General features: G+C 40.3%; 1 protein-coding gene across 1 annotated transcript in view; it reads right to left on the reverse strand.

The window, feature by feature from the left end:
* Positions 1-27,934, reverse strand: part of LOC143358451 (uncharacterized) — a 255,773-nt gene that overhangs the window by 183,970 nt on the left and 43,869 nt on the right. Inside the window, exons 2-3 of the mRNA XM_076795620.1 lie at positions 18,705-18,852; positions 6,627-6,734 (exon numbers count right to left, since the gene is read on the reverse strand). Coding sequence (XP_076651735.1) covers positions 6,627-6,734; positions 18,705-18,852 — 256 coding nt within the window. The remainder of the gene's footprint in view (positions 1-6,626; positions 6,735-18,704; positions 18,853-27,934) is intronic.

Here is a 27,934-nt window from a genome sequence, read left to right on the forward strand (position 1 = left end):
ATAAACGAAAAAACTTCCGGTTCGCAACGGGGCAAAGACGGTGGTACAAATTTCCCGGAGCAGCAGAGGAGGAGCGTCTGCCGGGCCGGCATCAAAGGCGCCGAGTAAAATTCATTTCTAATAAGAATTCGGTTAAAAGCGAGCCCGGCCCGACTCGGCCCGACCCGACCTGGCCCGGGCCGAATTCCTCCGAGGGCGGCACCAAGCCAGTTCGATACCACCATCCCTCGTTCATTATCCAATTTCTGGACCCGTTCAAAGGACGACCTAACGGTCTGTGCACAGACGTAGGCGAAGATAATTATATCCAGCAACCGATCCCGATTCCATCGTTCGCTATCGGACCACGGCAACCGGGCGCACACCTAGTTCTCCGTTGGCCCGGAAGCGTTTCCAACCTACAGTGACGAGGGAAGACCTCGAAACGGCAGGTCTTAATGATACTTTGGGGAACAGGTATTTTCCCAAAAATATTTACTACGTATTTTTTTCAGCAAATATTATTCGGATTTTAAGGGTGAAGACAACCCTCCATGCTTCGGGTGAGATCTTCGACGAATGTCTTGGAGGCTACCAGAACTAAAGTAAACCTAAATTCAAATATATTAATTCATTTAACACTTTGATCGCCAAACTAGAAACCCCAAAAGTTCCATAAAATCAACGTAAGTTATTTAATGAAATAAAAATTGAAAAAAATGCAATGTATGATACTGAGAGATCCTACAACTTTCTTGCATGTTACAGATCCTAATCGGTACAATGAATATATCAACGTAAAAGTTCATTGTAAAACCTGCACAAATAATTCCGTCACCCACATATGGGTGACGTGGCAGTCAACGTGTTAAAAGATACAATTATAAAGTAGTACTTTCTTTGTTCATTTTCATATTTGAAGCTTCTGATCCCAATGAAGACTGCAGCCGTATTTCAGGTGTGTTCCATGGAGTCCCACGTGTCCTGCCACATGACCCCAAAGCACGTGACCAGTCTCGGCTCCGGACCACACAATTGCCTGCTCTGAAAAGTCTCAGATACCGCGCGTATAGTTTGGTTCTCGGGACCCTTCGCGGGCGGATCCGCGACGTCTGACGTGGCGTGCAGAAAGGAGCGGCAACGCACAGTTTTATTCGGGTGTTTCTCGGGGCTGAAGTTTCTCTATGTAACGCGCGGAAGCGTGTGCAGTCGTGAGAATTATATAGCCAAGGCGCGGCGCGGCGCGGCGGACGGGGTAGTAGTAGTCGGTCTCGGTCTCTCTGTGGTGAGTTGCACTTGTAAATGCACGTCTCCGACGGTATCCACGGGTTCCCGGGGTCTACCTACAACCAACCCCCTACCTATAACCCCGGCGAGCGTGTATGTATAGCCGCCGGAAGGTAGGCGGCTGCGAGCTACAGTGGGAACACAGTTCTTGCATTAGCCAAAGAAAGATTCCCGGCGAATCGAGCGGAGCGAGCGAGCGAACGAGCCCAGCCGGGCCGAACTGGCCGACGGAGCAACGAAGAAAGGATCCATATAGATAGCCGTGGTTCTTACCCGGAGGCGTGGTATTGGGGGCCCTGTCGTTGATTCTTGCCGGTTGTATCGTTCCGCGGGACTCCCCTCACCCTCCATCTCGCTCCCTCTTCTATTTTCCCTTTTTAACCTGCACCCACGTTTCCCTCTACCTCTAGATCACTTCCAACCCCTTCCATGTCTCCCTCGTTTTCACCTGCACCCTCTTTCCTCTCTCACTTTCTCCCTTACAGCCCTTTCTCTCTTGCACTCTCTTATCCCTCTTTCTCTAGTCCACCCCATTTTCTCCTGCTCCTCCTTTCATCCCTTTCTCAACGTCTCTTGCCCCCCATTCTGCTTCCTCTAGTTGTCTTGTACACAATTTTCTCACTTCATCTAGTTGCACCCCCTCCTCTGTAGTTCTATTGCAACCCATTTTCTCTTAACCCCCCCTTGTTCTCATTAACCTCTTGCTCCACCTTTTCCCTCTTTCTCTATTCTGCACCCCCTGCTCTCTTACCATGGATCTCTTGCTACCCCTCTTCTCTCACTCTGTAGATTTCTTGCACCCCTTTTTCTCTAGCTCTATTACACCCAACTTTCACGTGCTCCCCCTTTCCCTTGTACCACCATATCCCTTGAAGCCCATTTCCCTCGTACCCTCTTTTCTCTGTTCCTCTGGATCTCTTGCATCCCCTTTTCTGCAGTTCTAATGCACCCCATTTTCTCGTGATCTCACCTTCATTTCTCTCATTAAAGACCTCTTGCTCTACCCTTTCTCTCTTCCTCTAGTTATTCTGCACCCCCTGCTCTCTTACCATAGATCTCTTGCTCCCCCTCTTCTCTCACTCTACAAATTTCTTGCACCCCTTTTTCTCTATCTCTATTACACCCAACTTTCTCTTGCTTCCCCTTTCCCTTGTACCCCCATTCCCCTCGTACCCTCTTTTCTCTGTTCCTCTGGATCTCTTGCATCCCCTTTTCTGCAGTTCTAATGCACCCCATTTTCTCGTGATCTCACCTTCATTTCGCTCATTAAAGACCTCTTGCTCTAACTTTTCTCTCTTCCTCTAGTTATTCTGCACCCCCTGCTCTCTTACCATAGATCTCTTGCTCCCCCTCTTCTCTCACTCTACAAATTTCTTGCACCCCTTTTTCTCTATCTCTATTACACCCAACTTTCTCTTGCTTCCCCTTTCCCTTGTACCCCCATATCCCTTGAAACCCATTTCCCTCGTACCCTCTTTTCTCTGTTCCTCTGGATCTCTTGCATCCCCTTTTCTGCAGTTCTAATGCACCCCATTTTCTCGTGATCTCACCTTCATTTCTCTCATTAAAGACCTCTTGCTCTAACTTTTCTCTCTTCCTCTAGTTATTCTGCACCCCCTGCTCTCTTACCATAGATCTCTTGCTCCCCCTCTTCTCTCACTCTACAAATTTCTGGCATCCCTTTTTCTCTATCTCTATTACACCCAACTTTCTCTTGCTTCCCCTTTCCCTTGTACCCCCATTCCCCTCGTACCCTCTTTTCTCTGTTCCTCTGGATCTCTTGCATCCCCTTTTCTGCAGTTCTAATGCACCTCATTTTCTCGTGATCTCACCTTCATTTCTCTCATTAAAGACCTCTTGCTCTAACTTTTCTCTCTTCCTCTAGTTATTCTGCACCCCCTGCTCTCTTACCATAGATCTCTTGCTCCCCCTCTTCTCTCACTCTACAAATATCTTGCACCCCTTTTTCTCTATCTCTATTACACCCAACTTTCTCTTGCTTCCCCTTTCCCTTGTACCCCCATTCCCCTCGTACCCTCTTTTCTCTGTTCCTCTGGATCTCTTGCATCCCCTTTTCTGCAGTTCTAATGCACCTCATTTTCTCGTGATCTCACCTTCATTTCTCTCATTAAAGACCTCTTGCTCTAACTTTTCTCTCTTCCTCTAGTTATTCTGCACCCCCTGCTCTCTTACCATAGATCTCTTGCTCCCCCTCTTCTCTCACTCTACAAATTTCTTGCACCCCTTTTTCTCTATCTCTATTACACCCAACTTTCTCTTGCTTCCCCTTTCCCTTGTACCCCCATTCCCCTCGTACCCTCTTTTCTCTGTTCCTCTGGATCTCTTGCATCCCCTTTTCTGCAGTTCTAATGCACCCCATTTTCTCGTGATCTCACCTTCATTTCGCTCATTAAAGACCTCTTGCTCTAACTTTTCTCTCTTCCTCTAGTTATTCTGCACCCCCTGCTCTCTTACCATAGATCTCTTGCTCCCCCTCTTCTCTCACTCTACAAATTTCTTGCACCCCTTTTTCTCTATCTCTATTACACCCAACTTTCTCTTGCTTCCCCTTTCCCTTGTACCCCCTTATCCCTTGAAGCCCATTTCCCTCGTACCCTCTTTCCTCTGTTCCTCTGGATCTCTTGCATCCCCTTTTCTCCCTTTCCCTAGTTCCCTCTCTCTCTCTCTCTCTCCCTCCACCTTTTCCCTTGCACCCCCTTTTTTCTCCCTCTGTCTTCCCGCCCCTGCTCCTGAGGATACACACCGGAGCTGGGGTAGAAGAAACGGGGGCGGGAGGGGGCGCGCGTTTTCAACGACGATTACCAACGGCGTTCCGCCACTGGTCCCGCGACTTCAATGCCGACACCGAACTTACCGAAGCCCTGTGTTTGATTAATGCACAAGTTTCTTTCGAGGAGGTGTTCCGGGGCGCCGGTGAAAGACGCTGGCCCGTCGGGAGCCGATTCAGAGTCGCTTTGGGGGATGTTTATCGGAGGATGGTGATCCGGCCCGGGACGTTCACCTTTGAAGTAATGGGCGGGAGTGGGCGGACGGATTCAATGAACCCCTCGGCTCGCGCGACGTATTGAATGATTCGGTGGTCGGGGGAGCCGATGCGGAGGGATTGTTTTCGAATTTTTTGGCCGGAACTTTGTTAAGTGTCCGGCTTCTATTTGGGGTGAGATCGGCGGCGTTTAACTTCAGAAGAAAGAAAGTCGATGTAGAGAAGTTGTTCCGTAATGTTTCGTCAGGTTTATCTTGACGTGTAAAATTCGACGAGGTGTTGCGTTCCACCACCTTTTTCAGGACATTTCTAAAGGATAAAGTCTAGTGTATACGACCTAATACACCGATCCGCAACGAGGCAGAAAGAACAGCCGATTCCTCGGCGGAATTCGCGAGTTTGCCAAACGCTCTCGAGCGAGGACGGGCACCCCGCAGTCTGGGCTACAAACTGAAATTCACCCGGGGAAGTTCGAAACTAATGGGGAGGGGTCGATGATGCTTCGATTTTAAGGATCCGGTCGGAACGTACGCCGATCCCTCCCATCTGCGGGAAACGTTCCGACGGCGACGCGCCTCGGTATAGATAGCTCCCGGTGATGATCGCCTAAACGTTCGATCGCTGGTCCTCGACTTCCGGGCGCCGCGCCGCGCCGCGCCGTCGTTCTCTATCGATTCATAAACCGGAGGGAGTTGCTCGCGTTAAGTGTTCTTGCGCCCGGCACCGGACCGCTACTCCATTTTTGTGTGTTTGACAAGCGCCGCCCACGCGTAAGATGTCGAATAATGGTACTTTTCCGGTGGCCGGGGCAATTTAGGAAAATTAGGGGAGTGACGATCGATTGTTCGACGCTGATTACGCGGATAAAGCCAGCGGTGAGCAAAGAGTGGTAATATCGCCGAAACTTTGCTGTAGAAATTCGGAACTGTCCTGGTAATGGAAGCATTCAAGACTTAATTATCCCACTTTTAATTTACAATTAACGAATAAATCATTTCTTGAAGGAAATACTATCTTAAACGTTTTTATGGTTCTGCAGTTGAACTGGACCCATAGGTGGATTTTTTAACATTATTTACTTTCATTTATTTGTGAGAAGTAATAGTATTACAAAAATAATTTTGAACGACAATCACTATAGTTATATAAATATAAAATATATTTCATTTCGAACAAAATTTGTGCCATGGATGTTAGAAAATCAACGTTCTATTACAGAACAATCAATTATAATTACACTGTCTGCAGAATAAATATTTTAAGAACCGCACAGTCTTTTCAAATACATTTTATTGAACGGTGGACGAAATTTTTGGTTCAGTTCGACAGAACTTGGGGCCATTTTTCTGCCCGTTTCTTAAAGCGAATTTTAGCATAATTCAATTCGCCCAGAAATTCAAGGCGGCCTCAGGCGGTGTCGTCACTACTCTTTTCGCATGCATTGTCATCAAAATACATTTCGAAGTGCTCGCGATAGATATCGATTTGTTTCCCGCGAGAAAAAGTTCGAAGCGTGGGCAAGCACGAAGTGCACTCCAATCGCGCTGCAGCGAACGCCGTAATAAAAACTGCATCGCTTCGATCAGAAAATTTCGAGAACACGCGAAACGGCACTGAGAGGCAGCGTAAACGATACGATGAAAATCGAATGTAACTGCTGCAATAAAATTATCCAAAACTGTCGGAAGAGACGTTAGGTAAAGTGGACGCTACATTTATTATCCAGAACTGATATGAAAACCATTTTACTGTAAACTGCGTTCCGCACACTTGCAAGGATAATAACATCCTTTTATTGCGTCATACGGTCTTTTGGATCGGTATTGAACCATGTCTCAATATGTTCAAAATATTGCTCCTTTAATTCGTGAATATAATCAATTTTTTGACCGGCTACAGGAGAATAAATAAATTTCCACTACCGATTTTTTGGATAATCGTTATTGCCGGTTCCCCGGGCGAAACATTGTCAAACCGTCTGGTTCGCAAGTGATTAGTCACTGGATCCGCGTAAAGCGAACGCTGTCATTAAAATTGGAAACAGGAGAGATGTAAGACGCGTCAAAGGGTCGCGACTGAAAATCATCCTTTAAACCCGGTGCCGGATTTCGCGTGGCCGGCGAAATAAACGTTCCGGGCCTTTGCCAATAATTAATCGGCGCGGTGCCGTAAAAGAGACTGCCGATGGTAATAGTAGTAGATGGGCTCGTAGACGAAGGGGCGGAGGGGGAGGAGGAAGAGGAGGAGGAGGAGGAGGAGGAGGAGAAGGAGGAGGGCAGCAATTAATGTTTAAATTAGCAGCGTGCGGATACACGGAGTGAGTTATTAATGTATCCGGTGAAGAGAAATTACTTACCGAGTATTTGGCTGAGAACGGTGCGGCCATCTTCGCCGAGGCAGGCGCTCCGGGCATCAAAGGGATTTGTGAATTGCACGAATGCATAGCCTTTGTGCATGGATATTCCTGGAACAACAACAAACGATCGTGACGTTCCAAAACCTGACCTCACCGCCCCTGCCCCCACCCCCCTTCTACCTTCGTTCTTTCTTCTTGCGGGGAGTAGGGGGGATGGCGGGCGGGACGGAATGAAACAGAAATACCGGCGCTACGGATAATGGGAGAAATCTTTAATTAAAATTGTTTCCATGAATTTTGATGAGCCAGGCTACCTCGAGGGGTGCGTCCGTCATCCAGCTGGATGGCGGTACCAACCCCCGGTGAATCGTGATTATTGAAACGAGGTAACAAAGATCCGCGTTCCCTTCGCAACGCGACGCGCTTTAAGAATGCGCGGACCGTACGCCGAATTAATGAACGATCCTAGCGAGATCCAAGCGGATACTGAATGAACGGTAATTGCTGGGACATTGTTTAACCCTTTGCTGATGAGCTGGAGAAATTATAACCGGCTTGAGCCAATAGTGATTTTGGCAAATTTAAAAGTAGGGTGTCGTGGGCTATCCTCTTTATTTCACTTTCAAGCGCGCGTATTCTGTGCTCGAAGCACAGAAAGCTTCAATGTTCAGTTATTAGTAGGATGTTGTTTAACCCGTCACCGATGAGCTGGAGACATTTTACGTTGCTTAAGTCAATGGCCATTTTGATTTTAATCGAAATTAAAAGTTCTTTCAGTATGTGATTTTTCTGGAAGTGCCTACTGAGAGAATAATAATTATTACGAGTAATTGCTATAATATTATTTAACACTTTGCCGATGAGATTCAGTCTGAGAATCAGACAGCTCAGATTCTGAGCTTTAGCTTTCTCAACTTAATGATAACTCTCTTAATATAAATTTTGGGTTGGCTGAACGTTCTTTCCTCATTTTCTGTTTGTGCCTTTTACGAAATAATAAATTTCTGTTCGTGCCTTGTAGCAAATAATTAGACTGTGGATATGTGCACATTATGTGCAGAAACATTAAACTACTCATAAAGTATGAGGGCAATTGTGTATTTTTATTTTATTGCGTGTGTTTGATACCTATAAAGAGGATTAATTTTCGAGGAATAAAATGTATCTACGCTGGCGAATATTTCTTGGGGGGGGGGGGGAATAAAACGAGAAATAAATACTGAAAAATACATTGTATACGTACTTTAAGAAAAGTCGTACAGATAAGTAGCGATGTGATAATGTTGTTCGTACGAAATTGTACGCAGAAGTTTGAAAAGGTCAATTTGACCGGCCGTGGTAGGTTTAGTGTTAATAATGGAAATTTATAATACCGCTTCGACGGTGAGCTCCATCGGCGAAAGGCACAAAGAAAGTTTCTACGAACGGGACTGTTTGAGGGACCCTCGAATTTTATATTCGAAAAAAGGCAAACAGTGCATTGGAAATTATCGATATCGATTCCCGCGAATCGGAACTTGAAATATCTCTTTTTGCATTTCTATACGCACCGTGTTTTATAAAGCTCGACAAAAATATTCACCGAGTACTATTCATCGGGAACTGCGCCGCTTAATGGTTATATGAAACATACATTTCTCTGAATATATACGCGAATGTTTATAAAATTGTTGAACAAGCCTTTCGCCGAAGAGACACTTCTCCCCGTGCAGATGTTTGTACAGTTTGAAAACGCGATCCCGACATCTGAATTTTACGCAAAATTTTAAGCGGCTGGCTTTGACGATTAATTAAAAGGAACAATCCCGGTTGTTCCGCGGGAAGCAGATATTAAATATGCCTGAGGGATCTGGTGTTGCAAATGCGCGGAGTCGAGATGATAATTGCTTGAATGGGAACTGAGCGTGTATTGTTAATTGTTATTAACCGAACGTATTGTGCGTTAATTTCGTCGAGCTACTAAAGAACCAATGCAATATCTATTTCGCCGCCGTTTCTTAGAATCGATAGAAGACATTTTCCATAAAAATCCGCAGACACGATTAACATGACCATCGGACTATTAATCACCCGAGTAGGTACAGCGAATTAATGTGAGCACACCAATATTTTTAATGTCGTATCAGTTTTTTAAAAGTTTCCAACTATGTCAGTGGTAGTGATGATTTTGTACACTAACAACACGCTAATAACTCTCAACAGGTCAGCACAGACTAGTCCATCAAACGTACAACAAAATGGCCGCTACCACTGACATAGTTGCCAACTTTAAAAAAACTAATAAGACATTAAAAATATTGTTCGCATTAATTCGCATACCACTGTACTACTCTCTGTGTTTCGAGACACCGATTCACGGCAAGAAATCGAGCGATCGATGCTCGCGAATGATCATCGTTGATCATCCAACACGGATCATCGTCGCCCGGCGATATTCCGCTATCGTGGAAAAATCGAAAGAGTGTATCGCAATATTCAGGGCCCCGGGGTCCCCAGCGGTGGCGTGCATTTTTCGTTCGAAAAATTCTGCCAATATTTTCTCGTCGTTTTTTTCTTCCCCCCCTCCTCGGTCTTTTTTTTTTTATTTTACATCGGCTACCACATGGCACCCGGGGTCATCGATTTCGTGGGTAGTCTGCGTGGCAAGTCGGCAGATACGTTCATTTTAACGCAGGAGCCGGCTGTAATCTGTGTACCCGTAATAACTTTTGCGTGGTTAGCAGCTGACCATGCATGGAATTCATTATGCCGAAACAAATATGTAAATCTCCATATATATATATACGTATATATGTATAAATGTAAATATATATATATATATATATATATATATATATATATATATATTCTTGCTACCGGGTTATACATATACGGCCAACGGGTGCCACGCGGGCCTGGATGCAGATATATTTCGTACGGAACGTGTGTCCACTCTCGAAACGGACAGTGACGGTTAAAAAAAACTTATCTGGCCACGCCAGTTGCGCCGGACATGTTAATAATGTCAAGGGGTTGAAAATCCAGAGCCACTTTATACTTCCCTACCAACTGGCCGGGTGCGATTTCATGGTGCAGCTTCTTGTCTAACAATTGCATTATCCGGTGTTCCACGGTTCAGCAATTCGATGGCCCAGGTCCGTTTCGACCAGATATTTCGAACGCATCCTCGACGAGATAATCGGTGACTCCAATAGACCTCGGATTCGGGTGATGCTCAGTTATAGGGGTCAACAAATTTTTTTGAAATTTTTCCGTCTTATTAGGGGTAATCTCACGTGTCTGATCATGACCGATCTATTCTACTTCGGTACGCGATCCCTTCTGAGCTCGATTTTCTCGAAAACGAGGGGTCAAACGAAAAATTGTTGTTCCTTCTATCCGACGTATGTAGTTTTCGGTGTAAACATATTTAAAAATATTTAAACGTTTCTCTAGCTCTGCAGAATTTTTGTTTCGACAACTCTGTCGCACATGGTGTCCTCGTCAGACGTTTCCGAACCAAACAAAAACAGTATAGCGAGCGATGGCGGTCTAAAACCGCGGTGAACGGTCTAAACAAGAAATATCAAGTTACTGGTGCGTGTTTCCTCTGCGTTGAAGCCCGCGGATACAATCGTGCAAACAATATCGCGTTGAACGCCAGGAATTATTCCCCGTTTCGGCAGCCGTGAACGAAATATGGGTCGGCCGGTGGTATCGGTGGGTCGTTCACGTTTTAATACGATTTTCGAGTCGGTCTTTGTAGTCGTGGTAGTGGGAAGGGCGATGTCAGCGGTAGCGGTGGTTGTTGGCCCACTCGATTCGTGCAATCTGGTCCTCGCAGCTGTCACCGTAGTCGTCGTCGTCGTCCTCGTCGTCCTCGGGTCCGGCATTCCGCAGTGGAGACCGAAGCCGGGCTCCATCCGACAAGACAGACCTCCTCCAATTTTACGTTCCCCTTGACTCGAGCCATTCGCAATAAGGACACGAGGCCCTTTCTTTCGCCTCTCTTCCCTTCGCGTGGCCGCACAAAACAGTCGTCGGGGAGATTGCGAATCGCCGTTGCGGTAAAGAGAGCTTGAAACTTTCCCAGAAGTTGTCGATGCTCCGGAAAAGAGAAAGAGAGAGAGAGAGAGAGAGAGAGAGAGAGAGAAAGCCGCGATAGACTACGGGACCAGAATCCTTTTGTGCCCGGTATTTTTGCTCTCCCGTTGATGCAAAGAAGATGTAATTTATATCTCTGTGCGGCCATCGGCGGAATATTCCCCCCTCTCCCACCCCCTCTCCCTCCGTCTTTGTACTACTTTCCCTCCTCTTATTTGTTAGTCCCTGAACCCCTTTCCACGATTTTTTCCGCGATGCTTTCGAAACCCGTTGACGAGAGCCTGTCGAATTGCAGTCCGCAGCTTGATGCAGCTCCTTGAACTTCGCGAATTACGCGCGGACTATTTTTTCCAGGGATACAAACCACCCTTATTCTCGCTTTATACTCTTTACTTTCTATCCTCGAGGAAATGAGAAGTGACGAGGATATAACAGATAGCCGAAGAGGTTACAGATTTGCGAATAATTTCTTCGCAATTTTTAGAAAACAGAAAAGAATTTAAAATAATTTCCCTACTACTTCCCAGCTGATATACTTTTTTCAATCGAATTTTGAAAGATTCCTCAGTGTCGGTGCGGATGTCGAGTCCGAGGGTATGAAAGACATTTCGGAAGCAACGCTCGAAGGCCGAAGAAACAGGTGAACCCGAGTTGTCGGCTTCGCGAATCGCTACCAATTCGAAACAATTAAACGCGACAGAGTGTCTCAGCATTATCGGGGCCCGGTGCCGGGAGAATTCATCGGGATGGCCGTCCAATCGCGAGAGACACCGGACTCTCTTTGAATCCCTGGGAAAGCTCGGGGATCCGCGCGCGAAAACTGACGGCGCCGAGGACAACGGTGTCTCCTGGTAGCTGCCGATAAACAGCTTACTTTCCGGCAGCCTCCTCGATAAAGCGTGAAGACAATAAATGCGCCCGGGCGCTGCAAGGCGGAGGTAACAACAAAGGCGGCTGCGCGGAACTTTGCCCTCCCCTGCTCGCCTAAAGTTCCAGCGGGGAATTAAAAGGGGCTTCGATTCGGACAGATAAGACGGGGCTACCACAGCCAAACACACCGGCCCCGGCCATTCATCCCGGATACGGTGACAGCTGTACCGCGCAGATTGCGCGGGTCAAGTGGACAAGCGGAATTATATCGAGTGTTGTCTGTACCCGGGAACACCGCCCGGTTCATTTTATTTCGAAGCTTCCTCGGAAAGCTGCCCGGGAACTTTCAGAGCCGCGGACAATGAGTCCGAAATGCCGAATACTCGAGATTGCCAATTCGGAATGGCGGCGAACGAGTATCTGCGAATCTCGCGAGAACGGCGCAGAAATAATTCCGATTTTTCGGGGGGAAAAGATATGAATGGTTGATGACATTCAGCCTCGGACGGTGGACCATTCTCGTCACTTTATAATTAATTATGTTAGCTCGATGCTTTATTTATGAATTTTTTAAACATATTTTTGGTGGGATTTCTTATACATAAGTTGGTCTATTGCTATCAAATGTAACAGCCGTTCAGTTAATTTAATCACCAGGAATCGAGTAAGGAAACTACGATTGTTATATGTTGTCTTTTCGACTTATCGAAATTGTCAAGAAAAGGAATATATTTTCGTGTAATTTCTGTTTTCCATATTGTATAAAGTTTTATTCATTTTATATATTGTTGCTGGAAATAATAATTGGCGTTCGACACATTTATGGATATAAGCAGCTTCTTGTATTATTTTTAATTATGGAATTGAGCATATCAAAGTAATCGTTTTTCATAGTTACTGTATTATTTCTGGATAATTAATTTTGCAATTCTGTACATCTGAAATAAACAGTGAGATTTTTTAAACCTTTATGCAACTTGAATACATTCGGTAAAAGCGTCAGAACATTTAATAAATAAATATTTTTTTCTGGGAAGTAGTAACGAGCTAAAAATGTAAACCTAAAGTAGATAAAGTCAGCGCATAGTCAGACACTACACTGTACTCACTAGAATATACACGACGACGATTCTATGATTATTTTTTATTCACATGTCCAACCCTTATGTCAATAAGAGTTGTTCGATAACCAGGCATCTACTTCCAATTTGTTTAAAAAATTATTTCTAAATTTTTGATTAAAAAACACAGAACTTCATTTAGGTTTGAGGCGTAAAGACGTCTGTTAGAACTATGAAATACAGTATATTGAACGTCGTAACAAATTTTGGGCATTGACATAAATATGAAACAATTTATATGTTAATGCATACCGAAATGATTTTCAGTAGATCGTTTTACCGATTCTTTTGGTTGAATTTCGTAATTTTCTTTTGGACGGAGTAACGTGAAAATTTTAATAATCGTCTGTCAGCATCTCGAGGAAGGTCCCAGTAATCGAATTATTTAAATGCGATGTAGCAAGTGTTCATTAGTGGGACGTAATGTGGGATGCATTGCGTGAGTTGTAAGGAAACTTTGCCATAGACAGCGCCTTAATTTTACTTGCTCCGGGAACACCAAACATGGATCCGTATCGCGCAGCAGTGACAGCTGTACGCAACAGACTCCAAGAAACTCGAAATTCGTATAAGTAGGATCGAGTTCTGGGAACTTGCTCTGGTAAAAGTGACACAGTTTTGTCCTAGAAATATCGCGTACTGCATTAAATTCTGCAAAGATAATTCCTCGCGGAAACTCGTTGCATTCTACCCAACACAGCAAAATTACTCTTCAAATGAAAGAACGAATTCTACCAGTTATTAATTAGAAAAATACAAGAAGATTATTGAAAACCGAGGAGTCATCTTTACATTTTTAATGTGGAAACATTTCTTAAAAATCGTGCAATTTATATATTACAAGTAAATCTAATACAGATTCAATTTAATTCTGATTTATTAAATCCAAAGCTAAAGAAAATCAAGTGGGCATTTTAAGGAAAATTAAATTTTACTAGATTCTTATTTATATTAATCTATTTAGTAGACTGCAAATTGACATTTTTGTTAATGCACAAGTGTATTAAGTAGACAGTTTATAAAAAAGAAAATAGAATTCAAATATTTGTTGAAAACGTGCACATATAGGAACACAAGTGATTAATGTGTCTGACCTCGTTGCTTGTTCTACTTAAAATCAGTGCATAAAGTTGCTTCTTGGCTAACAATGACACTATCTTTTTATTATCAATATGTAATCGATAATTATTGAAATACTATTATTATCCGCTAAAATCTGTATAGAATATAAAATTTGTTCGAATTGCAAAGAAATAGATGTCTATCAGATAAAATGCAATACGGTGCAGAAACTAGAATTACTGATCGAATAAAAAATGTATGGACTCGCGAAACAAATGATCAAGGAAAATAATCCGATTAAAAAACATCAGAATTAATCAAATTTCTGTTCGATTTGCAATTAAATGCAATAAACGCCTCTCTGATTGTGATTCTCATTTAGTGGAATATGAATATGGAAATGCGAATAAAAATGAATAGCCCATCACTAACGATTGATTGCAATAAATACAATATTAATACGATTAAACTGAGGATAACAAAGAATATAGTCAACTTTTTAGCCAATTTAAATTTAAGAGTAACAATGAAATAATGATCGATAATAACCAAATATATTTGTCGCAAAAAATGAAAGGAATTCTACATTTATTAAATTTATTAACAGTAAAGCAAACCAAAAAGAAAGATGAACAAAATTTCTAATAGTTTAGGATGTAAATCAACAATTAAAACAATGTGTAACCATTAAGAAAGAATCGCGATCATACAAATACGCGATCATACAACGCGAAAACAAAAAGGAACAAAATCTTTACAACGACAGAAATCGCAATTTTGCAAGAATTTCATTACAAGAATTACAGTGAAAAGTTGGAGGGAAGTTTTCTGATGAGACAAATCAAAATTTCCGAAGCGTTTGAAAGGGACAGAAATCAGAAACGAAGTTTGTTCCTTAGAGAGTTTGATTTCGCGTTCCAATGGCCGCAAATAGGGATACAAAGGATCCAATTTTCGAGGACATTATTTCCGCAGAAATGTTTTTCCGCGGGGTTCGAAAAACTACTTATCGAAACCGAATTCGGCGGCGAAACGCAATCTTCGTAGTTCCAATTTATTACCGCCTCCCCATAGCAGGGTTCAGTTTCTCGCAATAAAGTACGTTTCCGAAACGAAGTTAGTGCTACAATGAAAGCAATGGAGTCATCGGTGTTCGTGAAACGAGAGACGGATATCCAATCGGGATATCGAAGGTCAAGGAGCTATCACGGCACAAATTGGGTTACCGAGGACGGACCGTATCGAGAAAATCCTATTTCCAACTCGCTATTTTTCTCGGGCTCCGAACCCGGAGCTCCAACGTTTTTATATCGGATAACAGCAAGAGTTTTCCCTATTATCCGACCCCGATCTTTGAATCTCCTCAACTTCGGCCAATTTGTAACTACCTTGCTTTTAAGGTTCCCCGGGAACTCGATGATTCAAGAAGATCCTCGCCCGGCAAAACACGCGTTATCTTGTCCCACCCTCTAATTCGCCGCCGAACCGTGGCTTTTACGTTTTCTTGCACAGATCATACGGAAACGGCAGATTCTCGATGAACCATTAAAATAACTATTTAATCCTTTTACGTGCAGACGATCACTCGACACCGGAAAATCTATTCAATCAATTTTTTTAAATTATTAAGTTTAAAATTGCCCACATTTCCTTATACGGTTTAAAGCAATAAATAATTGTCTAGAGTTGCTGCAGGAACAACTTACGAAATTCTATAATAATTTAATTTAAAAGCACCGATGTGTTTATTATAATCGTGCTTAGACTGCGAATATTTGTGCAAATTCAGTGAACGAATATTTTAATCGTAGCCGACAAACAATTTCTGTTTCTGTTATTTTGGATTATTTGTCCAGATTGTGGAAACAATTTGTATACGAGATTAGAATTATTTGAGAATGCAGGGAAAATATTTTTTAATTCTTGCAAAATGATTAAAGATGAAATTTTTATTTGGCTTACTATTTATTGCATTTGATGCAGAACATGTTTTGCATAATGATCTGCGGTCTGTTCATGGTTAGTATTATATTTTTCAAACTATCGTAAAATCCACAGTATAATTACTTGTTTCGCTGACGGTGTTCGTAATTATGATATTTTATTAAGCGCAACGTGATTTTTTTTTTAAGCAAGAAGAACAATTATTACGGAAAAGCTTCTTTTGCTGAAGTACGAAAGAATGAGCTTCCGGAAGTTGAACTGCCTTTCAGAATTTATAAACTTAACGCCAAAGAGAGTGGTAAATAATAATTCGAACAAAGGAACTGAATGAGAAACATTGAATTATATGGAGTAAAACATATTTATTCATTTTTTAATACGATTCGTGCAGCCTACCATTATTAGTAATATCATAACTAGTACAATGTGTATGTTGTTTAATCATTATGATATATAGATTATTATCAGATTGCGGATCTTTTTTAAATTAAAAATTGTCTGCATCAATTATAAAAACCGAAATAAAATTTGATTTTTTCCTGAAGAATTTTAATAAAATGAAAATAATACTTGAAGATCCTTAAATTCTTCGAATCCTTTTACTGTTTTAAATTTTACCTACTCATTTTTCCTAAAAATGCATAAAATCCGCAATCTAATTATTATATATTAAATTAAAAAATATACATACTGTAATTACTCTATGAAAATAGTCTCTGTATGTTACTGTAAAAATTCTTTGAATATATACGTGTAATATAAATCGACGTGTATGAATACATGCGCATAATATGCACCGTGATCATAAATAATATATTATGTATAATTAGTTGAACTTTCCGTACATGACGTTGGTAGAGAACGGGTTAATTTTGAAAAAGTTTTCTAGACGAACCTCGTGAACACGTTGTTATAAATAATACACCGCGAGCATGCAGAGCACAACGTATACCGACGTAAATTTGTTTATGCACTTTCGTTAAATAACAACCACACCTCAGGAAAATAGGTTAACGGCCCTTCAAACACATTGCGGCTTGCTATTATTGAAAATTTCGTTGTTCGTTTCCACGAATTATAAATTTCCGAAACTTCCAACGAGTTGCTTGCCTGTTGATGTCGAAACTGCAATCGCTCCTCTGCGTTATTGTTACGGGCGAGTTATTGTTTAATAGTTATTAACCATTGTAGTTGTCGCTTTGTAAATTGTTTGGAAAGCTTAACGAAACTGGCGAATAGAACATTGTGGGGAAAGAGGTTAAACACAGAAGTGCAAGATTTAATATATTTTTCATAAATCATCTGCAAAAATTGTAAAAATAATATTCCTCTTTATTAATCAGAACTGAGATATAATCACCTTTAATAAGTAACATTTAATATTCTCTGAACATATCTGATTCGATATTATAAAATGAAAGCTAAAATTTCAAATCAAGTTTATAGATTTGTGAAACAAATGATTTTCTGTGAACAAAGCCCTACACACTTGCAATTTCGCATTAGCCTTAAGCCACTGAGACTAGTAAAGCAGAAAATACTATTTAATTTAAGATCAAATTGCTTCGAATGTTATGTCTGGAAAAGTGTTCCTGAACCTCCACAGTCATAACTGTTATCAAAGCTTAGAAAATGTATTATGAAATTTAACTATTAACAAGTTTCACGGGCAAGCTAACAAGGCTTCACCGTGCTTCATAGTTTCGCATGTTCATCTCAAATTTTCAATCCAGAAACTCTCTACTGTTTTGACCACGCTTCCCTCGCTTTTCCGTCCTCTGAACATCTTATGAATCTACCAAACACAGGTGGTAGAGTATGTGCAAAATGAAAGTGTACACTTTCATTTAAAGTTACAACGCAAAGATTATTACATACTATTTTAAAAAAAATTTCGAATCGAAAACCTAGGAACAGTGACAGTCATAATAACTGTCCAGTCTTCTCCTATTACTCACACGTTATACCCGGACAAAATGAAAATTTTCTCCGTCAATTGAAAGAAACAAGAATCAAATAAAAATTTCTTTCCCACTTTAAAAGTTTTCATAAGCTATAAACAATGTTTTGACTATATTTTCAATTTTTCTAACCAATTCACTGTTTCAAATATCACCTACTTTATTCACTTACTTTATTTTTAAACTCCCTCTACAAGAAGAAATTCAAATGAATTTATTAAAAAATTATTCAGGCTCTGCAGAGTCGTTTAAATGTGTAAAACTTCAGTCTTCTCGCTCTATTTTATAATAAAAAAGAAACTTTGAAAAAATTAAGCTTAAGGATGTGGAAGCAGAGACTTCAATCTTAAAAGTGGACATAAGCAGAACGTATCAAAAATTTTGGATAAGTTACTGGAATTCAAAGATCGACAATTTTTCGGTCATAGCGATTCTTCAAATTTGCGAAATGGCACAGTAGAACGTCGATTACCTGGGCATTTATTATCTCAATAAAGGATCACTTGTGTGTGTGTTAAACTTCACCTTGGCAACCCAGAAATTTTAAACTTTTTGCTATATAATCCTGCACATCTCGACGAGAAGATGCCACAAATCGAAATTTTAAGGCGAGGAATGTGTACTATACTAATTTAATTTTGTAACAAGTCATTGAAAAAATTTTCTAAATGCCAGGTACCAATTTTCTTAAATTGCAAAGTTTGACCAAATTAACCATTACCATATGAAGATACATTAATTTTGGCACATTTTGATGTTGGCACCGTTCAAAACAAAGCACCCCTTTATTTTTACAAGCTTCGAAAATCGTGTGTTCCATAGAAGATGCAGTAATCCAATCATTTCGGATAATCGACGTTCTGCTGAACACGGGGCTCAGCTGACAAGCTTTGGCACGATTTCTGACGGGCTGGTCAGTCCCGTGACTGAGCGGGATCGTTAAAAATCAGGTGTCTGACGCAGGCCAATCTCTAAAACGTAGGCGAGAGCTGATCCGAGCTTTCGTTTATGTGATTTCGCCGCGGCGAGAGACCCACCTGCCAGACGGCCGTAACGCTGAAACATTCGCTCCACATCGGTCTTGCTGCACTGAAACGTGTTTAGATTCCCGACGAAAACCCGGGAATTCACCGCCTGTGGGTCCTGCGAATTGGTCTGGTTGCCCACTTTGCTCATCTTCATCGCCTGGAACAGAGGAATGTAACGGGTACGGTTTATCGTCCGACGTGATTTGTGTGATGATACGCCCGGGAAAGTGATACAGTCATTTTATCGGTTCCACTTTAATGGGGCCTGGGCGCAACCCGTTGCCCCTGACACAGAGACGGACGTTTATGACACTCATTTTCGGATTCGAACCGCCTACGCGCCGATTTTATTGGCGATCTTGTCGACGGTACGTCCGGCCCGATTTTACACGCAATGCAGGACACCTAAATTGCATTGTAAGAATCGTATCTCTGTGCCGTCGACATTTATTGCGATTCACCTAATCGTTCATGCATCCTTTACGTCAGAATGATTTTTCTAAAAGACTTCTCCGTGAAGTCAGAAGGATTTAGTAGATGGCGCGTAGTGAAAATTTTGGCGAAAGGTTTTTGTGTGAGCCGGTGACGAATATTTAAGAAAGAGACTACGCAGATTCATGTCTGTTGTAAATATGCTGGAAATTACATTGAAATTCTGTGAACAGCATGATATGCACTTCATTTTCAATTTCAGATTTGCAATCTTACCGAATTATTTAGTAATTGAAAATTAATATAAATTTCGTACGCGAGTGTGAATTTGTAAACATTGAAATAACTATTTAGTACTTTCGCGTTTGTAAATCAGAGATTAATACAGTTTCTATTTTTGAAATGGATATCCTTCAATTTTCGATTTATGGCATAATGCGAGTTTCTGGTTGACACTGGAGTGCATTCTCCATCAAAAGTGGATTTTATTGTATCGGTAAAATAGAGACTAAAACGGACTAATAAAAATTTTATTTTACCAAAGCAATAAATCCCACATACGGTCTTCAACACAGTTCGTATTTTCCCGTGCACTACAAATTCACATTATGCTATAAACATGTAAAGTGATATATAAAAGGTCAATAAAAATTTCGACGTAAATCATGAAGTTTTATTGCATCCCTGTTACTATTTATTTACAAGAATGCGCATTTGTAGCCTAGTGGGAATAAATGTGCTTTATTTGTATTTAACGAGAACGACAAAATTTATCACTTTTTGAACAATTCTGTGATCGTTTCAGAAACTACATGTATATAATCTTTTATATTCTTTACATAAAAAAAAAAAAAAATAAAAATACAGACTGTAAGACGATATTCGTTGGAATATGACTTCTTTCTCTGAGAAAAATTTGAAGATTTTGTCGAGCATGTTCGTTCTCACTGCAGTGTCTGACTACTGTTTACTGTTTCTACTGCCAGTACACAAATAAGCATTACGCTATTTTCGGACTAGAAAAAACTGAATGTTTTAAAAATTTTTATCTCTCTTACTATTCTAAAACGTGATATGTCTCTTCTCGAATTTTATAAAAAATTGTCAATGAATAAAATTTATATGTAATTGTATATTAACGCGGATGTTACACAAGCGGAATAACGAAAAAACTGGCTGTATTTTTCTTTTATTCGGTTAAGTGGATTGCACAGCGTGTTACATTTAGTCAGTTTTTTAAACATGTAACGACGAAGAATGTTTAATTACACAATAGGCTGAATAAATTCCGAACGCCATTGTGGACACTTGAAACAAAAGGGGCGCGGGGCAAAGCTGCGCGGAAAATTGTTTTACTCTACACACAATTAACGTTCTCCCTATCAGAGGGCCGGTTTAATTGTTTAATTTCATTTCTTTACGTCCACGTGCATATTTCATTCGGCGGGAAAGACAAAAAGAGGGCAGCGTTTAATAAAAACGTCGCGTGACCTGAATTTCCTCTTGGTGTTGCATGCGTCGCTGCATTATACTATTTTCTACGCTTAAAAAGAAAAACCGACACGTTGTTCTCTCTCTGTGTACGCTGAGATGATATTCGCAGTAATGAATGGAAGTCATTACTAATCAGAGTCAAGCTGAAAAGAACTCACTTCTTTGCAAATTAAATTTACGCTCGTGGCTCAACCTACATTTAAAACAATTTAATTACAATTCGCAGTATAGTTCAATCGTTTATGGTCATCTATAAACGTTTATAGTCGTTTACAATTATCTACAGCACGTTATTCTTTATTAACAAGTTAAAGACCTGATCCCTCAGTCTCTTCAAAAATTGAATAAAATATTGGGTTAAACTTCACCTTGGAAACCCAGAAATTTTTACCTTTTTATTATATAATCCAGTACATTTTGACGGGATAATTCCAAAAATCGAAGTTTCAAGGCGAGGAATTCACTGGTCCCAAAGTTATGCGTGTTTAAAGATTTCTCTTCAAGATGTACAGGATTGTATAGCGAAAAGTTAAAAATTTCTGGGTTGCCAAGGTGAAGTCAAGCCAAATATTGTCTAATTTTCAATTTACTAAAACCATTGTATAACTGAAAAAATTCACAGAACTGAACGAAAGTATAATAAAAGACTATACAAAGTTTCAAATAGGTACTGCCACCTGAGCATTAAATAAAAAATGCAAAGGAACCGACACTTTTCATTAAAACATAGAAAGGAGTTTCTGGCTTAAAACGATTACCAGAGAAAAGAAGCTCTCATTAGCTTTAATTCGTCCAAGGTTGTCCCCGAGGCAGCGTAGTCGCCTAAACAACGACCAGCAGGCACAGTCTAATTATTAACTATCTCCGGGCGCAGGGGTTCCCAGGGAATTAGTGCGTCATTAAAATAAGGATTAAGGAGAACGTGCAATTAGAAGGCCCGGATAATTGACCAACGATACGATCGGCCCGATCAGACCGGGACGAAAAAAGAAAAGATTCTCTTGGGGTAGGATCGCGTCGGGTTTTCAATTAACCGGCACATCATCCAATTAACGCACGATCGCCCGTAAGATTAAACGATTCTATGGAAATCGCAGCAGTCACATCGCGGCGCGCGGCCTGTCGAATCCGTGCTCTCGATTACCATCGGCATGGCTAACGACCTCATTAGTTTTGTGGCATATTATGGCCACGGAAAATGAAACAGCGCGACGAAACCGTTGCGCCAGTCAGAATGAAATCGCGACGCGTTAATTAATTACTCGTTCTCGTTCCTCCGCGATACGACGCCACCCGCCTGTCTATTGACGATTTAAAGAATCGGCCATGAATCTCATTAAGTCGCTGACAAACCCGGCGCCACGTGAACCCAGAAACATGGTTCCCGTCGATTCCTGACGAACCCGTTTCTGTCTCTCGCTGGAAATGTATTATTTTAATCCAGGATAACTGAACAAAAATTGCAATCGGAACATTCGTTTCGATGCTTCGGAATATTTCGATCGGTACATTCAGTATTTCAGTATATCCCGTTCATCCCCCTTCTTTATAAAAGAAAATGTTTTTGTTGTTAAATGAAAATAATCCAACTATACTAGTGGTTTTATTCAATACTTTAAAAGACAATTCAATAATTTTCTTTTATATGTAAAATTGTTTTCTTTAAAATGTTTTATATTTCACCTGCTCATTTTTGACGTATTATACCTGCTCATCTAATGACGTATTGTAAAATCAGAAGGAAAATACTAATGTTCATAAGATGTTACGTTACAGTTGTTATTAACAATTTGTACAACACCAACTGGTTCGTAAAGGACGCCGAGAAAAATTTCCACGGGTGATTGGTCAACGAAATCTCCGGCGAGAGCGGAAAAATCGAAATGGCGTGTTTTTTCATCCGGATTAATATGCAGACGCATCAGTAGGAGAGCATCGGGCAATACCAAGCGCAGTATTAGAGTGCATCGCGTGTGATAAATATCGACACTTATATGAGACAGGGGTAAATATTGGGCAGAACGTCAAAATTAACTATCGACGCCGAGGGCAGCTTTAATCGACAAGGGATTCGCCGCGTCGCGCTTCGACTTTTACCGAAAGGCGAGAAAACAGAAGCTATTTTCGACCCGTGTTCTGCGAACCGAGTGATTCCCCTTTTCAATCTTTCATAGAAGACACGACGCTATTAACGACCATTAATGGAGTTCTGCTGTACTGAATTTTAATTGCACAAGCAAGTGGTCGATGCTTAAAATTCTACCGATAATTAACACTAGGTTTACGGGACCAGTCAAAATGACGGATTCTAATTTTTTTTAATTTCAAATTATTCAGATTCTAAGGATGCATACATGAGAAATTATTTAGCAAATTTATTTCTTTGGGTATATATTATTTTTAAAATATTGTTAAAAATGTGGGTGGCACATTCTTGTTATTTTTATAAAGTACAAAGTAGTCATTTTTAGTGCTCCGTAAACCTACTGTTAAAGATAATTCCATTTCGGAGACGTGCAAAAGCAAATTAACATTGGGTATATTATTAATAGACTGCGGATTTTGTGCATTTTGTATCAGACCATTACCAGGTGAAATATGAAACAGCAAAAACAATTAAGGCGGTTAATTTTACTTGGTTACAAATAAGAAAACAGTATTTTTAACTTCCTTAATTAAAAAAAAAGTTGTGTAGCTGATGTATCTTACAACGAATACAGGTTATTTTGATTTTGCATCAAAGACCACAGTCTAAATTTTATACTAAGTCTTATATATTAATATTTATACTGCCTATGCATTTATAGCAAAACTGAGTTGGTGTAGGTATCAATATATTATTAAGCTATACGATTAAAATGACATTTACAGTTTTTCTATAATTTTCTAAAATATTAAATCGTCTTTAACAATTGCATGTACTTGACCAGGTCAACAAATATTATATAATCAGGAGGATGATAAAAAGAAATATATTTTCGCAGCTTTTTCCAAGACGTTTCGCCTGATATAGAGGGAGGGAAACTGAAGTTACACTTTTTTCTCGAGAATCCTACAAATTGAAACGTCCCTAGAAATATTGGAAAATCTCTTTATGGCAGAATCTGCCATAGATTTGAAGATTGAAGCTTCCCCTTTACAACGACACCCTAAAACTTGATGTACGGTTCTTTTTTCTGGTCGGTTTATTGAACTCCGAATGAAAGGTGTGCTGTCAACTTTAGAATAATATAAGGTACAGTGAGCTCAAAATATGTTTTTTAAATAAATAAATGTATCCAGTAAATGTCCACAAAATCGTCTTTACGGACTTAATAATTGTAAAATAATGAATCTGAAAATCCGCCATTTTGATCGTGTTAAGTGTTAAGAAATCTGAACAATTGTATTGTAAAATTTGATTTTGACGAACAAAAGCTGGAAAAACTATTGTTAAAATTTGTCTTCGATTATTACAATATAATTTAAAAACGTAGAAGAGTGCTATGTCAGATGCTACAGCACTGTATCTATAAGAACATTAAAATACTGTAACTTATGCTATACAGTTCCAACGAGGAATTTGATATTGTTATTATATTTCTAAACGATAACAATATTCAAATAGTTTCTACGCATATAGAAATGATATATAATACAACTGCGCACGTAACCACCCCTTAATATTGGCTTGATTGATGTCGGAGTAATTACTGGCGTGGACATTCAGTCAAGGGAAATTGGAGGTGCGACTAATTAGTCTCGTAGTTGGTGGTCTCTCTAATTAGCATAAATAATAAGAATTTTCATAGACATTCGTCACCAACAATTATTTATGTCACCGTTGTTGCATTTATACCTTCTAACGGTTTTGCGTAATGCGTTTCTAAGAATAGCTTTAACGAACGTCCAATTATTTCATAAATGACCGCGGCGTACATTAGAATGATGAATGAAATTCTCAATTTTCTTACGAAGTCGGATAGCACCTATAACATTTTATTTTAGAAATTCGGACACGAATGTTCATAATATTTCGTTGCACATTCTCGAAATATAAAATGTTGTCTGTGTCGATTAGTTAGAAATTTTGTCGGTGTTGCGTACATTGAACGGCAGTTTAATTTTAAGAAGGAAAGTTGCGTTGGAGCCAAGATCTATTCATCAACGACTGTCAAATTATAATGAGAAACAAACAAACGGAATCTGTGTCGCTATAATTAACTTTTTAGATGGATTCCTCACTGAATACACACTGTTATTCAAAATGTGTTGAAAATTTTTTTGGCAAGATTTTATCGTACTAAGAAGTACAAAAGTACAGCTAAAATATTATTTATAAATTCTAAAACATGTTATTCGCGAAAACTCTAAACCGAGTATCACATGAACAATTAAATTGCATTCTCGCATTGTATTGTGTCGTTATTACACTGTAACAATATTTATTAGTATTCTACAGTTAGTATTACTATTTCAAAAAATTCATTTCTGTTACAAAGAATGCTTTTTCACTATTTCCATTTTTACTATTTACTATTTCAAGTTTGTTTGCATTATTTTAAATATCAATTTATTGTTTTACAGAAACGAAGTGACCAACGGAACGTTGACGATTGTCCAATTAACGCGAGCATTTAAAACGACTAAATAAAAATAGCGATTTTCAAATTTTATGCTTTCAAATATTTGTTGCGTCACGTATTTTCCGGAATTTAAGTATGGTCTTGATCTAAGCCCAATACCCGGGTCCGTGCTGTGACATAGATCGTGTAGGGCACTATCTGTTTACACTGCTCGATCTTCTCGGCCCCTCACGGGGTACGCCCCCAATTAGAGGGGATAGGCGAAGTGACTAAGATCGTGTAGCTCCGTTCGGCTTAGATCAAGACTTTACTGTAACTCGAAACAATGTTGTGGACTCTCCAGTTAAGCGACCACTCGAAACGAATAAAAATAAATATTGCTTTTGTGATTCCAAATATAAATTTGTTGTTACGCTGTCTGTCCAAAATCAAACTTTTTCAGACTCATTAGGACAGAACAAGCTTTTTCAGCGGCTAGCATAGTTTTCCGCGTTAATTTAATGCCACGTTTAACGCGAATGATATTTTTCGTGCAAACATTCCCGACTGGTGAAAATCGGCGAGCACACACAGGGGGAAAAAATGTATAACGTTCAAAAGCAGAAAACACGGGTAGATCGGGCGATGCTCATCGACAATTTTATGCATTTTGGTTTCCAATTTCACATGAGAACGCTTGTATGTACGTATCCGCGAGTTACACAGCTCGGATTCGGAAAATTCCGAAGCAACATTTTCCGAACCGGTTCCCGTAGCACGTGGCCGAAGCAACCCCCACCCCCACCCCCAGTTTTATTTTCAGTTCTCTTCCTTCATTCGCCATTGTACACGTTCGCTAAATTTCCATTAAATTTCGGCCTGGACGCGCGAACTTCCCCGACCCGGCAACGGCCCCAGCGTTCGCTAAAAATTGCGCAGTGCATTGTTTCCCGGCCGGTTGCATTAATATTTTCATAACCGGCGAATAGATGTGCCGGAATTAATGAATTAACTGCGCGGCACGGATGTAAACCGGCGAGGACCAGATCTGTAATATTCATTTTGTTGACTCGTGTACTCGATCGAGTGGTTTTTTTACGCTAACCTGCACGATACGCGTCATCGAGTATGCTCGAACCTAATTAGCCGAGCGTGCACGTACTTGCGTGTACATTCACACTTTTCCAATTGATTTGTTGACACCGCAAACACCGGCTCAACAGCCTGTAATTTTTTCAGGCAATTATTATTGCGGCGCGCACGGACAAACGGGTTTTATTCGCAGTAAAGAAACGGAAGTTAAATGAAAACGTATTTCTCTTTAATGGGTCTTAATAGGTCGAAAATAGTACAACAATATTACCTGTTCCGTCAGGAATGCAAGCGATATATAGTCCGATTTTCATTCGATATAAGGCGATGGCTAGGGACCGGCTTTCGTCGTATTTCGGATGAAGAAGAGGGGAAAGCGATTTTCTTATTTCGAAATAAAAACCGTCGTCTTATATCGGGGTTTTACATATTGACTGTCGCTCGAGCTTATCCCCACCGCTACGGGTCACGAATGACTCCGGCTCCGCTAACGCAGGCTTAAAACTGAAAGGTTATGTTACAGTGACTTCTCGATATATGTCAACAACACGGATCTTGTTGGTCTTGTTTACACTCCTCGGTGTCCGCGACCTCTCGAGCTTCGCGGCCCCTCACGGGATATATCCCGCGGTAGTGGGGATAATTCCGCGACGTTTATCATCCAGGCCTTGGCGACATATATAGAGAAATCACTGTATGTTGACAAAAATGTATACTGTAAGAAGACGAATTTTATGTATTTATGACAAAACTGAGCAGATGAGACTTAAAATAATAAGAATATTAAAAATGTTAAGAACATCAATATATTATTTATATTTTTTATATTATTTATTCAATATATTATTTCTAATTTGTCTAGATTGTTAATGGAAGAATGAAATTTCTGTTTAGCTCCCACCTCTTGCAATCGATACGGAAAGTTTTAATTTTGCATAAAAATCCGCAATCTATACATTACACCTACGAGATCAAATATAGCAATAATTCCAGAGCGAATTTTATGTATTTATGACAAAACTATGTAGAGGAAAAGTTTATAAAATTCAAAAAGAAATGAAAATATTATCGAGCTTCGATTATTAAAAAATTCCTCGCAACTGATATGAATTTTGCAAAAATCTATCAACAAGAAAAGAATGTATCGACAAATCTACTGACAATGTGTTTTGTGCGTGCGATATCGTAATAACGAAATTCTTGTCAAATTGGTATTTCGATTGGAGGAAACTGGGGATCCAGCAAAATCCCGGTAACAATAGAATGACAGAGGTCGGGACAGACATTCCGGTGTAGTGTTAAAATACATTTCAGCGAGCATTATCGTTTCGTTGCGCTGCGAATACTAATTTAAGGGGGAAGCTGTTCGCCGTGCAATTTTAGCGAAAACATCTCGAACGCGAGAGCGCACGGTTCGCGTGTGCCTTTGGACAGGTTACAACATAAATAACGGCGACAGTGGAGAACGAGATTCTAGTCCACCAGACGAGAGTGTAATTAGAAATCTGTACGTCGTCGATTCTCGCGGCGGCAAGAATCCGATTCCGGAACTTTGATGGAATTTCCCAAACGGTGGCTCGCTACAAACACATTTCAGCGTGCCCGACACCGAGAAACAATTCCCTCGATACCAAATTACCGGGAACTTTAAATTAAAATTTACAATGTCGTCGGGGA

This window comes from Halictus rubicundus, chromosome 1 (genome assembly GCF_050948215.1).
Source record: "Halictus rubicundus isolate RS-2024b chromosome 1, iyHalRubi1_principal, whole genome shotgun sequence".
Classification (NCBI taxonomy): Eukaryota; Metazoa; Arthropoda; class Insecta; order Hymenoptera; family Halictidae; genus Halictus; species Halictus rubicundus.